Genomic DNA, 15464 nt, shown 5'->3' on the forward strand with positions numbered 1-15464 from the left:
AAGGTGCCTGAGCCCGAGAGGAGGAAAGTACCCATGATCTTCCTGTAGCTTCCTTGAACCAAACCTCGGGCCGTAACCGAGGAGGGAAAGGACCTGGTAAGCCCCCTACACGAGGTGGAGAAGAAGAAGGGGTAAGCAGTCACCCCTTGGCCGATGGAGAAATCTCGAACGGAAAGCCCCCCGCCAAAAATCCTTCCAGGGAATGACGGGGAAGGGCCAACCCAGGTTCTGGAAAGAGGAGTGTTGCTCAGACCTCCCTGAAGATTCTTCCTATTCTTGCAAGTGCCATGCTCCGAAAACCCTAAAGGGAATCGTGGTCACAATCGCCCTGGAGCTCGCGCGATGGTAAATCAATGATTTGCGCGTGGGCGAATGTGGAAGCGCCCATGCGCGGTCACGCAGGAACGCAAACAAAGGTGAGCGAAGGAGCGCAGAAGGAGGGCGAGCGTGGTAGGAAGGGCGAGAGCTGGTGGTCGGTGAGCGATAACCCATAGACGAGCAATGGACACTGCAGGAATTAAGCCGACATTAGTGTGAAGAAACACTGTAGGTTCGTGCGATTCGCGTGACGGAACACCGTCGGTTCGCGCGACGGAAACCATCCGTTCGCGCGATGGAAAACCGTTGGTTCGCGCGCGGGCGAACATTGGAGAGCATGTGCGCAGGTGAGCGGTCGCGCGGGCGCGCAGGCGAGCGGTCACGCGGGCGGTCGCGCAGGCGAATGGGCGCGAGGGTGGGCAGGAGAATGAGCGCGTGTCCGAGGCGGCGAACGCAAGTGCTGGCGCGATGGCGAGGAAACGCGCTGCCGCGTGGGTGAGGAAGACCGCTGGCGACGTGGATCAACAGGCGATCGGTGGTGAGCTGGTGAGCGCTGACGTGCAGGTGGGCGATGGCGCGTCGGTAAGCGATAGCGCGTTGGCGAGCGGTATACGTTAACAAAACGCTAGCGAGCAGATGAAGAATCGCGTGGGTGCGTAGGCGGTTGCCAACGCGAGAGAGAGTAGCGATGGTTAGAGCGCATCGCGCTAACAGAAGGCGCGCAGGTGCATCAGGAAGGTGAGCGCTGAAGCCAGCTGTTAATCAGGCGATCCTAGACGGTCGGAAAACTGTTGGCGCCCATTGGTGCGTGGCAAAGAAGGGCGCGCAGATGTGTGCTGGCAAATGAAGAAAGCTGTCGCACAGAAGGACAGAAGAAAAGGTGAGCGCTGGCGAGCAGGAGGAAGATTTACGGCAAGACTCAGCTACCGGAGATCGTGGTCCACAGCAGGCGAGCGCTAGATCGTTACTGATGGTGGTCAGGGGAACTGACACCCGTGGCGATCGTTGACGCGTAGGAGATCTCTGGCAAGCAGGTGAACGTTGAAGCGTCTAAGGTCGCTGGCGAGCTGATGATCGCTGACGAGCAGAAGGCAACGCGTGGAAGCCTGCGCATAGAAGAAGAGTCCTTGACCCAGACCTGAACCGAAGTTCTAGATCGCGAGGGCGAACGTGGGCGCACAGGGCGCGTAACAGGAACCAACAGGAACAGCAGAGATGATCATCATGAGAGCGCTGACGAACAGGAGAGCGCTAGCGATCAGGAAGCGTTGATGAGTAGGAAAGCGCCTGTGCGCTAACACTGAGCAGGAGCAGGAGCGAACACAGCAGAAGGGCGCGCAGGGGAACCCTGACAAGCAAGGGAAGAACCCTCGGGGGAGGCAACCCCTTGCCCCGAAGGGATCGTTGTCCGTCGGGAGACAGATGTCCATCGGAAGACCGTTGCCTGTCCGCCGGGAGACTGATGTCCGTTGGAAGACCGTTGTCCGTCGGGAAGACCGTTGCCCGTCGGAAGACGAGATCAGACTGCTGTCCATCTGCACCAGGGCGGAAGATCAAGAAGAAGGAGTTGTAGGCTGCAAACGGAGATTCGAAAAGGCACCTCTTAGCACCCTTATAGGGAGATGAGAGGCCCTTATGACGAGGCGGACGGCGAGCCTTACGACGAAGGAGGCCAACAGCAACAGCAGCAGAAGAAACCTCCGAAGAGGACTCTCTATGAGTGTACTCTCTCGCGAACGAAAGAGAAACACTTCGTAGAAGAAACTGGTCAGCCAGTGACCTAAAAGGAGCAATCCTCCGAAGAGGGGCTCTTGCAGTTGCCCAGCCCCTTGAGCGAAACTGCAGGTGTGACCGCTCAGCACCAAGAGCATAGTCGCACGAAAAAAAGGCAAGAGAAGAACCCCCCAAAAGGGGAAAAACTCAAGCCTGGACAGGAAAAACTTCCCTCGGAAGGAAAGTTACCCACCCAAGGAGGCAAGCCTCCCGAGTTCTAAAATGAACTGGAGAGCTGTCAATCGTCACAGGAGTACTGCCAGTAGAAGGAGACACGCCCCTGACGAAAATCCAAAGGGGAGGCAACAACAGCCAAATCCCCAGGCTTCCACAAGACAGCTCACACCGTTGCCATATTACAGAAACAAACTAGATCGGTAACTGTAAAAAAATTAAACAAAAATCATTAGTACACATTCATTCCCCCCGGGGAGGCTCCGAAGAGGAATCCCGAGGGAAAGGAAACAAGAATTACACAACAGGCACGTGCCCTCACAACCACTTACACTCACGGAAGGAGAGCTGTAACCAAAACAGAATTATAACAATTATAATTATGAAACTATGTAATTATGTAATTAAAAAAAATGAATGAACACTAACGAAGGAACGAAAACTCCGAAAGGAATCGTTCTACAAGCTGAAAAATTAACTACAACAATTAGATTCATAAACTAATTGAGACAAAACGTACGGCGTAGCAACCCTCCCACACGGAAAGGAAGCTACGAGGGGCGTAGTAAAACGTAGTAAAAAGGGTGAACGACCTCGAGAGAGAGAGAGAGAGAGAGAGAGAGAGAGAAAGACCGAAGTCAAACTCGATCGCAACCCATAAAATTACGCCGTGGTGGCCTAACTGCCGAGGACTCCACGGAGATATCGTACACTACACACACAACTCTGAAAAGGAAACTTACTGATTTCTATACTCAAATATATACACAAACCTGAAAACATGTTTACATATATATTGAGTAAAAGAAAAGTAAGCGATTAAGTAAAGACAAAACAAACAATGGCTGCCAAGAGAGGACCAAGACAGAGACGTCTGTCCGAGTCCGAGCCAAAAGTGAAAGTGAGCATTCACCTGTGTGTGAGGGGGGGAGGGGTAGCTAGCTACCACTCCCCTACCCCCCCGCTAACTAGCGCGGGGGTAATACATCCTCGTTAAATTCTAATGGCTCGCCATTTCAGCTGCGCTAAAAGGTAAACCCAATGTAAATAGCGTGGTTTGTATTTCGGTTACGGAACAAACAAGATTTCTACTATTCTTGTTGCTTGAATTTACCAAACCTCATCTGTTTCTAAAAGTAAATCTAATAACAAAGAGATGCCAGTATAAGTGCATAACTGATAGATAACATGTTAAAGAAAAAGTGGAGCATGTAGCTATATTCAAATATTTTCTCATCCATCAGCTAGAAAATATAAGAGAATGCACAATCAATGAGTTGATTCTTCCATCTAACATGTGTTGAACTATGTATGCAAAAGCGAAAAAGTTTGATTAGTAGTCTTACCAAAACCAAAGGCGGTAACAAATTAGTGTTACGGAAATATATTTCTGTAGTAGTTGGAAACGACGAAAGGAAACCAATGATGGCCTCTGTGTCTCCCTGCATTGTTGGATCCATCTCTTGGAATCTAAAACTCTCCAAGTTGATATCAGCAAAAAATTCTATTACCAATGTTTTAATTGGTGGAAACATCGACATAGACTGCAATAAATAAAATAATTGTTAGCTGCATTCTAACACCATAAATTTAATATAATATTTTCAGTTAACCATAAATGTATGACAAAAACATTTAATATGGTAATTTTGATAAAAAACAGCTTCATGAAAGGAAAAAATATTAGTAAATCCATGATGGGGTTTATAAAGGTGTAGGGATGTAAAGCATACATAATGTAATAACCAATTAAAATCTAATTACAGTATTCTGATGATCACTAGGCACACGAGAATACAAAAAAAGCCATTGGTACATACAATCTGCTTACAATAAATTAAAAAAATTAATGTTTGTTTTGTGACAATACGATTCCCAACAGTAATAAATATTTCAACAAAAAGGTACCCCAATTATTCAGCTTTCCTTTCTGCTTATCTCTTACCTTATTTAAAAACAAATTCTTTGAGCAAGCCTCAAGTCTAAAAATGTAACAGTTATCATTTTACTAATTTAAACGTATAGAATTATCCAATTTCCAACTGATTTCAGTAACTACTGGCTCTGCAGGCTAGCATTCAGATTACAGTAAGTAGCTTGTGATCTAGGCAAATACTCAAATGCATTTGCATCTTCAACCTTTCCTTTCACAGGGTTAGCCCTGAAAAGAGTTCTCTCCATCCTCAGTTTTTCGTACTTTGCGCCAGATTTTCCCACCAGGACTTGGGTATGTTTCTCTTTTTCTTTCATTACTTATTACTAGGCCTTTCTATGGGTTTACATACCTGATACCTTCCTTTATACCACTTCTCTGACTAACTGTTCCTTATCATTTTTCATCCCATAATTGACCAACAAGTCTATTTTTCAACCAATGAAAACTACAACCTTATGCAACTTTGTTCAATTTCACTTTCTTTGTCACCGCCTACGAGTATGTCTCTCCTTCACAGAATGGAAGAGGCCCGTGCACACTTTAATGATTTTTTCCTTTTCAATTACAACACCCTTATTTCCCAGTGGTCCAGCAATCTCCTTTCACTTCATTCTTGATGTTGCTACTCCCAAACTATCAATACCCGTTTCACAGTTCACTGCACTCCCAAAGTAACAGGAGTATTTTCAAGTTACAACGCCTCCTCAATTCCATCTGGTCTATATCTTTAAAAACTTATTAAAAAAAAACTCACCCTATACTCATCCTTGTCAATATCCCTTATGGAGCATGGACATTTAGGGAGATTATAATTAAATATTGATTGTGGGGTCATTTGCAACGTTAAATGTTCTAATTCACATGCTGATGCTATAAGGACACTCAATTCTAGATCTGTTAGAGCCGATGTATCCAGGGTTAACTTCTTCAATGACGTTATTGGTAATATCTGCAGGAAAAAAAGGAAAGTTTTATACTTTGATACAAATGTGTACCAATACCAAATGATGTGAAAATGGATTTTGAGCAAAGCGAAAAGTCTATTTTTGGGTGAGATAGTCATGTCGTCCTGATGGAAGGTTCTTATAAGTAGCTTCCTAAGGGATATTGGACTACAGTGATATTCCCAGAGAATTACCTTTAGGTCTCCAGAATTCTAACTCCTGGCGCGAGTATCCTTAAAATTTCTCCAAAGGATATCGCATAAATCAGGGGACGTATAACTTGATACAACACATAGCAATCTTCACCCCGAATAGCGTTTTCGCTTCGAAGGGGAAAGTGGCAAAATTTGAAGGGGAGCCGATATCAAGGTTACCCTTCCTCCCTTACTACTACGAGTATCTAGATGGCTCTGTACGTCAACCCCATTCACTATTCTTTATACAGTAGCGTTGAGCATGGTGCTACAGATATAGGAGATTTGGGAGGGCTCCTGCCAAGGCCTTTTCTATAGAAAGGGAGGGCGGGTCCATCAGAACGACATGGCTATCTCACCCAAAAATAGATTTTTCGCTTCGCTCAAAATCCGTTTTTTGGGGTCAGGCCATGTCGTCCTGATGGAAGGTTACCCGAGAATTATTTAGAAAGTACGGTATCTGTGGATTTTCCAAAAGTGCCTTAACCTTGGAACAGTTATTCCTTGGTCATCCAGACCATAGAGACATATGACGTTACCGTTATACGTCATTACTGCTAATCATAAACCATGTTAGTGCTTCCTTCCCCCTGCAGGGAAGAGTCATACTAGACATAGTAAAGGAGTCTCAAGGTTTGCATATAACATATGAACAAACATAGCATCAAGTACATAGAGGTCTCGCTGTATGTATTACCATATAAAGTTTGTACTCGTATAAGAACAAAGGTATTAGCTATATATCTTGTTCGTATAAACATATGCAGTTTATTAAAGGAAAATAATAATCTGACATATTTTTATTGAAAATCAATTTTGGGGCGAAATAAGACGCAAATACATATAAGTATCTATTGGTAATAAATAACCAGCAAAATCAACATATATAACATAATGTTAATACATGCAATGAGAAACATGTTCTACAATCAAAGTCCAGAAAATGTTTGTTTCACCTGAAAGGGAAAAATATAATAGAGCCACTGTAATCTGAAAATTTATTAAATTTTCTAATATGCATTTCTGTGACATTGATTGTCTCTTCACACTGTGTAAGAGCACACGGCACAAGTGTTCTCTCTATGTTTCTTCACCTTAAATAACTAGAACAGTCCTTAGCGTCACCTTAGTGACACTTATTTCAAAGTCTTGCACTGTGAGGTGTCAATACCTCCACCCTTACATTGACAGTGCCAATCAATTCACTGTTCATCGCAGCACTAGACGACAGGTTTTAGTACACTACCTGCCGCCACCACAAAGCGTTTGAGTTCTTGCCCTTGCTTCGCGTAATGTTTGAAAAACACTCTGGATGACTTCCATCCAGTGTATGAGCGCAATGACGAAGCGATTTTTCTTGGATCATGACCTGCAGGTGTACTGTCAGGATCCGCTCTGCGAATAAAGTAGGTGATCTTCGCCCTTAGTTGTTTTAGGGATAGGTTTGACCCTGAGGTTTCTCCTTTAAAGAGCTGTCCTCCCCTGAAGAGGTTTCTCCTTTAAAGAGCTGTCCTCCCCTGAAGTTTAAAGTTCTACAAAGATAGACCTTTAGACACTCCACTGGGCACAGCGAGACATCTTCCTTCAGAGGGCAGATTCTCCAGGGACCCCACCTTTTGGTGGGTAGCTTGTTCTTGGCGAGAAATGTTGGGTCAGGAAAAAGATTCAGTTCTCCCACTTCTGTGAAGTGAATATGGCCCTCATCATTTCTTTGGGTCCTTTTGCCTTGACAAAAGCAACCCACTTCTTCCAAGATGACTCATATTGTCTTCTAGTAGACTTAAGACTTATATTCTTCTAGGAAGTCTATACTCTCTCTCGAGATCCCAAACCTTTTCTTTACTGCTAAGGAGAGAAAATCATGAGACGAAGGTTTTGGGTTTTCCGTGATGAAGTGAAGACAGTCGACTTCTGTACTTGTTGAGTCAGTGCTGGGTCTGGCAGAGGGATCAGCCTCAGCTTCAGTTCCAGTACTAGAGGGAACCAATTGCTCTTTGGCCACTTGGGAGCCACTAGAGCTGCCGTTCCCTGAAAGGATCTCAGCTTGTTGAGGACCTTCATTAAGACATTGGTTGGAGGTAACAGGTAAATCCAGTTCCATCTGCTCCAGTCGAGGGACATGGCATCCATCGCTTCTACTAGAGGGTCCTCGTATGGGGCCACAAAACGAGGTAGTTTCTTGTTGTCGCTCGTCGCGAAGAGGTCGATCTGCAGTTCTGGGACTTGACGTAAGGTGAAGGAGAATGATCCTGCGTCTAGGGACCATTCTGACTCTATCGGCGTGAGCCTGGATAGAGCGTCCACCGTCACACTGCGGAACCCTTGAAGGTGAACTGCTGATAAATGCCACCCCTTCTTTTCCGCTAGGCAGAAGATGGCCAACATCACTTGGTTGATTTGGAGTGAACTCAAGCCTTGACGATTCAAACATCTCACTATCACCTCGCTGTCCAGGATCAGTCTTATGTGGACTGAATTGCGAGGGGATAGTTTTTTCAGCGTGAGAAAGACTGCCATGGCTTCCAAAGAGTTGATGTGGAAGGTCTTGAATAGAGAAGACCAAGTCCCTTGGACTTTCCGTTGGTGAGAGTGACCTCCCCATCCTTCCTTAGATGAATCTATATGGATAATGACTGAAGGTAGAGGTGGTTGCAAGGGCACGCACCTCTTCAGGTTCTTGGCCTTCGACCATGGCTTGAGAAGTGATCATAGTCGAGTCGGTATCGGTCATCTTAGATCTCTTCGAGCGTTTGATGCGTATCTTCTCCAGACTCCTGATGCATTTTTCAGCTGTGCTCTTAGCACTGACTCTGTCACTGATGCAAACTGAAGAGAACCCAGTATTCTCTTTGTTGGCGTCTTGATATCCTGTCGGATTGCAGTAGTCTCTTGACAGATCCCGCTATCTCTCCCCTCTTCCCTGGGGGAATGGAGAGATGGTGTGACTTTAAGTCCAATGTATTCCTAGCCATTGAAACTCTTGAGCTGGAGATAATCGCGACTTCTTGATGTTGATCTTGAAACCCAGATGTTCCAGGAATTGAATCAATTTCTTGGATGCTTGCATGCACTCCATCCCGGATGCTGCCCACACCAGCCAGTCGTCCAGGTAGGCTACTACCTGGATACCTTCTAGGCGTATTTGTTGAACGACTGCATCTGCAAGCTTTGTAAAAATCCTTGGGGCTATATTTAGTCCAAAGGCCAATACTCTGAAGACGTATTTCTTGTTCTGTAGCCTGAATCCTAGGTAGGAGGAGAGGGGGCGGTTGATTGCAATATGCCAATAGGCATCTGCCAGGTCTATCGAGACTGTGTACGCCCCTTTTGGCAGCAGGGTCCTTATGAGTTGTTGTTTTCTATGAACTTGTTGAGTGGCGACAAGTCCAGAATGACTCTGAGTTTGTCCGAGTCCTTCTTGGGAACACAAAACAGCCTTCCTTGGAATTTGATGGACTTTGCCCTCCTTATCACCCGTTTTCTCAAAAGTTCCCGGGTGTATTCTTCCAGGACGGGGGTGGAGTGTTCGAAGAATTGAGGAAATGATGGTGGAGCTGTCCTCCAGCTCCATCCTAGTCCGTTCTTCATTAGGCTGTGGGCCCAAGGATCGAAGGTCCAGCGATCCTGAAATTGTTAGTCTTCCTCCTACCGGAAGCATCTCATTGCTTCGACTGTCAGGAGGACTTGCCTCCTTGACTGCGCCCTCCCTTACCCCCTCTTCCTCTTTGAGGGTATCAAGAGGAGTCCCTTTTCGACCCTCTACCTTTAGGACGAAAGGTAGTGGTCTGCCTCTCATACGCAGGATTAAATGGTGGTGACTGGGCAACCAGCTGCTGAGGTACCATCTGGTAAGTTGGTTGGGGTTGTGCCACCATCTGGGGTACCGCAGTCATGGGAACTGCGGGAAATTGTTGCTGCTGTTGTCTGACAGGGTGAGAAGGCAACCTGGGACTTTTCGTCCTCTTCTTAGGTTGGGGACCCTCATCCGGGGAAGACTTCCTCTTCGCCGACATGCCCCACTTCTGGAGAAGATTTCTATTCTCTGTGGCAGCCTTGTCTACTACTTCTTTGACCACCTCGCTCGGGAAGAGGTCTTTTCCCCAGATATTGGAGGCTATCAGCTTCCTGGGTTCGTGTTTTACTGCAGCCGAAGCAAACACGAACTCCCTACATGCGCGTCTGGCTCTAACGAAGCCATATAGGTCCTTGACCAGAGTAGCCAAATGTGATTTGGCCATAACCATATTCATGTCTGGGGTTCTGCTACTGCTTGCCGTTGCCTCCAAACAAATCTGGAGGGACAGGGATGCGGCAAGTCTTTCATTTGTCTCTTGCTCCCTACGCAAGAGAAAGTCAGACAGCTTAGGGAGGTTTTTGCTGAACTGGCATCCAGCAATATCTGCCTCCAACTTCCCAACTAAGAAGGTAAGGTGGATTTCCTTCCAGTCCTTATCCTCCGTAAGCAGGGCTAAGGATAAGGGTCTACACTCCTCGAGTGTAGGGCAAGGTTTGCCTGCCTCTATTGCCTTCATAACTGCCTTAAAACCTTTTGCAGTAAAGGGAAAGGCTAGGTTGATTGGATCAAGAAAGGTGGGGTGTTTCTTGCTAAGGGCTGACACTTTTAAGTTAGTGAAGCCCTTGTCTTTCAGGCTACTTGACAACAGAGCCTGAGCTTTTTCATGGTCAAGAACTATGACCTCCTTTGGTTCTGTCTCCTCCTTGGACGTAGGTTCCGCCTTCATGCAGACAAAGCAGTCTGGGTAAGACTTACAGCTGGGCCAGAAGTCGACTTCCTCTATAAGGACAGCCCCCATCTTTTCTGATATGAATATCTTACCATTGGTAAAAGTCATGTATTCTGCATGCCTCCAAGGGTTCACATCAGAGCAAGGTGGAAGATCTTTCACGTTGAGTCTTCTGAGATCCACGGGACGCGGCGAGATGGTCCATCCTTCTCTTCAGTTCAGCATCCCTTTCTTCGTTCTGCTTACGTAGATTCTCCATCATAGCCATGAGACTGGCCAATGCTTTATTCATGTCATCTGGTGGAGGAGCAGAAGACGTAGAGGGTAATGGTTCTGGGGCCGGAACCGACGAAACAAACTCCGATTTGACGTCATCCTCCTCAGTTTCAGGAGCCAGGGTAGACTCCTCTTCTAGACCTTCCACTAGAAGGTCTTTCTCAGTGTCCTCAGACACCTCTGACATCCTCTCATCTAGGTGGATGTCTTTCATTGCGCCGGAGACATCCGTATCTACGGAAATTTGGACGCAAGGGATCTCAGTCGAGGCTGGGGTATGACAGCTTTCACACCCGCCTTAGGGAACAGCAAGGCGCGCATCCGTTCACTCGAAAGGTAAGGTCCCGTGGCATTCTTTTGAAAGCTACGAAGCCATCTACGCAGCTTACTTCGTGCTGCATCCCTTGACTCTGCTGTCTAGGGGTCATCAAAAGCCTCAGTAACCAAGGCCTTGCAAACATTGCAGTCCTGGGGGGTCCCAGTACTTCAGAGGTCCCTAGGAGATGGAGCAGAGAGAATGAGCCCTGCACTCTTCATGGCCACAGAAGTCCTTGCTCCTCACGTTGCAAAAGACTCTAAGGCACTTGGGATGGTCCTCCTGTAAAGAGAGGAAAAATAAATGAGTATGCGGTAGTTCATCTCACCTGACAAACTATATAAAATATTATTATTAATATTTTTCATATATTTTTGCATATAGCTTAGGATAGACAAGCTAGAAAGGTATTAGGATAGACATATACTTGTGTTTCCTGTTCAGCCAATTGCTGCGACCTCCCCCATAATTAAGACCTAGAGTTTCCTATTCAGGAAACCCAGTGGAAGAATTCTAGCCTGTAAGGATAGATAAGTGTAACTTAAAACTGATTTTCCAAAGGTTTTAATAATGTAGGTAAATAGTAACTGATCATCTATCAGTATGTTGAAAGAAACCTTTTCTTTCCATATATAATTGGTCTCAACAATAGACTGTGCAAGGATACACAGGCTATGTTGGAAAATAACTACTATATAATTTCTACTGCATAGTTTTCTGTCTGCAGTATGATCTATACTGCAAATATACTGACTACTGTATAATCATATACTGTAGTTTTAGCCAGCATGTTGCCGGCTAGGCTAGCACCTGGCGGCACAGTCCAGCCAGCATCTCGCCGGCTGGGGTAGTACTGGCGCACCGATCCAGCCGGCGTCCTCCTGGCTAGGATAGTGGCCGGCAGCATCGACCCGGTTAGTACCCGGCGGCACTAGCCAATAGAGAGAGAGAAAGTAAGGAGTGAAGGGTACCTTATTAAATGTGTATTAACAATAAATAACGATGTAAGTACTCAATCTTACTGCCTTCCTCCAGAATGAGGGTTCAAATGGAAGGGGGAGAATGTACCATTCAAGCTTCCATCCAAACACAAACCATTGCTGGTCACTGCCAGTCACTGCTATGTGGATGGCAGTCCAAGAGAGGACTGAAGAAAACACTACAATATAGGGGTCTCCCACCGGCAGCCGGCCCAGCTTTTCCCGGAGCCTTGCGTCCATAAGGGAAGGCTGAGCGACTATGTAGCTGCATGTAGGAGCCCCGGCAGGCCCCACAACCCGCCGGCAAGCGGTGAAATTATAGGACGACGGCCAAAGGATTGCGATGGCTAGGCCATCACTAAAGGACAGAGGGGGTAGGGAAAAGGGTCCTGTATGAGGTGTGGTAGGAGCCGGCAGGGTTGCCGGTCCTACCACACCCCCAAAGAAACTCTGTTTCAATATCGGCGCCATCCTAGGCGGCAGGAGAATATCTATTCTCCAACCTAGGGTCTGCCAATATAGTTAAGGGGACGGCAGCAGTTTTGCCACCCCCTCTCAACATAGGAGAAACAGAGTTTCAGTGCCGGCGCCATCCTAGGCGACAGAAGAATGTCTATTCTTCAGCCTAGGGTCTGCGAGCACAGGACTATTCTTCTAGACCGCAGGGAGAAGGTGGCGGCATCATACAACCACTTTAAGTGCGGCCTAATGAGGTCTAGCCTCCTATGCCGGCAGCTTAGTCTGGAAGGGGATTGACTATTCACCCTGCTGGCCGGCCGCCGACAAAAGACTATATACTCTGAGATTCTGACCGAAACCCAAAGCCTGCTATCTGCCAGCCAAGGGAAGAGACAGAAAACACTAGCCCAATCAAGCCGGAGTGTCTACTCGATGGCAAGACTAAGATAGAGTTGTAGCCTAAGGCTGCACTCAAGAGGGAAGGAGGGATTACCCTTAAATTTCCACTGGAGACGAGGACTGATTTATATAATAATTCTAGGAGATATCTATCTACGCCTGAATTGATAAAACGATACACGAGGGTAAACCGGGAACATGTATGAAAGTATACTAAAGCCACTAGGCTAGTAGCCTAGTGGCAGGTGAGATTCGACTACATTAATCGCCGAAACTCTCTTGTATACGATCGCAGAGGAAAAGGAATATATATGCAATCAATATATCTTACAGGTATAAATTGCCTAAATAGCTTCATATTTAATTGCTATAACACTAGGAATGTCTATTATATCATGCATGAAAGTAAACTAAAACGCATAGGCTAGGAAGCCTAGCACGAGCAAGGTTCAGTTACCTAAATCGCCGAAACTATCAAGAATACAATCGGCATAATATAAATAACTTCCTAGCAATGAAGACTGAATAGCTTCGTAAATATTCATGCTATTAACAAAGGGAAAGTCGTTCAGGCTAACTAAATAACTCATGCATTATGAACGACAGCGCCCATGGCGCCTCCAGTTAAGGCAAAGCTCCATCACTTAATTTAACCTAATTTCACTGTGAAGCAGGAGCTGAAATCTATACACTGTAAAGATCAAATACTCAAATTTCCAGAGGCAGAAGAGGCTGGAGATTGCATGTTATCCGTAAAAAACCAAAGTGTAACGAGACACATAACAAGGAAAATCACCGAGCGATACCGCTACACTTATAGGAATAGTGTGTGGGGTTGACGTACAGTGCCATCTAGATACTCGTAGTAGTAAGGGAGGAAGGGTAACCTTGATATCGGCTCCCCTTCAAATTTTGCCACTTTGCCCCTCGAAGCGCAAATGCTATTCGGGGTGAAGATTGCTATGTGTCATATCAAGATATACGTACCCTGATTTATGCGATATCCTTAGGAGAAATTTTAAGGATATTCGCACCAGGAGTTAGAATTCTGGAGACCTAAAGGTAAATTCTCTGGGAATATCACTGTAGTCAAATATCCCTTAGGAAGCTACTCATAGGAACCTTCCATCAGGACGACATGGCCTGAGCCCAAAAAAAACAGCTAATATAAATAATAGATAGCATTATATATAAGAATTTAAAAAAAATAATTTTTATTTCCAGAGCTAGACAAAACAGTGTCCTTCAAAGTAGTAATGTATTCAGCGGAGCCCAAATGACCATTGAATTTGTTAAAGAGGTACTTAATGGCAGTACTGTATTGGTGAAGTGTGGGAGAGTAGCCAGGCCATTTTTCTGTCAAACTCTCATCAATTTTGACCTTCAGATCAGGACTGAGGTTCTGCAGGTGTTTGAGGTGGGAAATTTAACTTTAAAGGACTTAGGTTTGTATAGTTTAGGAAAAATGCTAATTCTTAAAATTCTTTATTTGTTTCTAAGTGTATACAAACTTTTCTGCTTTAAAAATGTTATTTCTTTACTAAACTAATGTTCATATTGCTTTGTCTTCGAAGCTAACTCTACAGTGTCATTAGCCCCCTATACCTAAAAATTTCCTTTTCTTCCCTTCAAGAGACCACACCTCTAGGCTACCAGGGCAACATCTAGTGACTATTGGTAATGTGGTATGGACTGATCTTGCCAATCTGGTCAGTCTCAGAGTCACAACTAATATCATATTCTCTTGACCTTGTTAGTGGGGGATGAGGGTAGGCATGTGAACCTCAGGTGAGTATGTAAGTAAATCTTACCATTAAAATTTCATTCATCTCTATGAATCTCTCCCAGATGTTCATATAGCTGACTCTCACATTTTGATGGGTGTGGGACATGAAGGAAAATACTAATTTTTACACAAATCTCTAGTTTAGTGCCTAGGTAACAAACCGCTACAACTTATTCATAACTTTGCGTTCCAGAGTCTAAATGCCTCCAAATGCATTCAAATTTAACCCCTAATAAAAGAAAAGTAATTCATCTTTAATTAAACCACATTACCAGCCACCACTAAGTCACCTAAAGCATAGTAGCATTTATAAACGATCCAGGAACTTTAGGACTGGTACACCAAGCTGCAACTACAACTCTCCCCAACGATTGATTCTTCAAAATTTAAGAACCATGGCTGCACTTCTAATATCAAGCACTCTAACCTTCAAGGTTCTTGTTGACTTGGATGCAAATCCATGTGAGCCACTATAACCAATCTTTTAACCAGAAAGATATACCATTTTGACAAATGACTGTTTGACAACCAAACACCACAATACAAATTAGGAACAATACCCCTAAATTCTGCAGTTATACCCAAATAATATAAATGAACAAAACATGACAAAAAGTTTAAGCCAAAGAAATTTCTAGATTTGACATCCTAAAAGTGACCCCACTAGCCTTTTAATGAGCGACGAATCGCGTTGAAGAGGCTCACAAACAGGTGAGCAAATGTGTTTCACCGGTGAGCGACGCGATGGTTTGAGAACGCTCTGGTGTAGGGACGAACGCTGATTCGTTGGATGATCAATGCGCGTTTCTCGAGACGGCGAAGGATTACGCGACTCATGAGGTCGATGAGGACAATGACGTCAGATGGGCGATCGCTTACGAGGTGGTGAATGCTAATAAGCATTTGACCGTTGCCGAGCTGGTGAACGCTGCTGAGCGGGCAAAATCTGTAGACCAGGTGAACGCTGCAAAGCAGGCGAACGCTGCCGAGCAGGCGATCGCTGTAGAGCAGGTGAACGCTGACGAGCAAGCGAACACTGTTAAGCAGGCGATCGTAGACAGACGAGCAGGTGATTTCCGATGTGGAAGCGATTGCCGCGTTGTCACCAATTCTCGCGTAGTGGTAGCATGGAGAGAAGTTGAACGCATAGGCAATTCACGAGCG

At 45.4% G+C, this 15464-nt stretch overlaps 1 protein-coding gene across 2 annotated transcripts in view; it reads right to left on the reverse strand.

Moving 5' to 3' along the window:
* The window catches only part of LOC137651320 (uncharacterized), a 144786-nt gene that overhangs the window by 26610 nt on the left and 102712 nt on the right, over positions 1-15464 (reverse strand). For both annotated transcript variants that reach the window (XM_068384596.1, XM_068384595.1), the window contains exons 8-9: positions 4956-5150; positions 3612-3809 (exon numbers count right to left, since the gene is read on the reverse strand). In XM_068384596.1, the coding sequence (XP_068240697.1) occupies positions 3612-3809; positions 4956-5150 (393 nt within the window). The remainder of the gene's footprint in view (positions 1-3611; positions 3810-4955; positions 5151-15464) is intronic.

The sequence above is a fragment of the Palaemon carinicauda genome, chromosome 12, assembly GCF_036898095.1.
Source record: "Palaemon carinicauda isolate YSFRI2023 chromosome 12, ASM3689809v2, whole genome shotgun sequence".
Classification (NCBI taxonomy): Eukaryota; Metazoa; Arthropoda; class Malacostraca; order Decapoda; family Palaemonidae; genus Palaemon; species Palaemon carinicauda.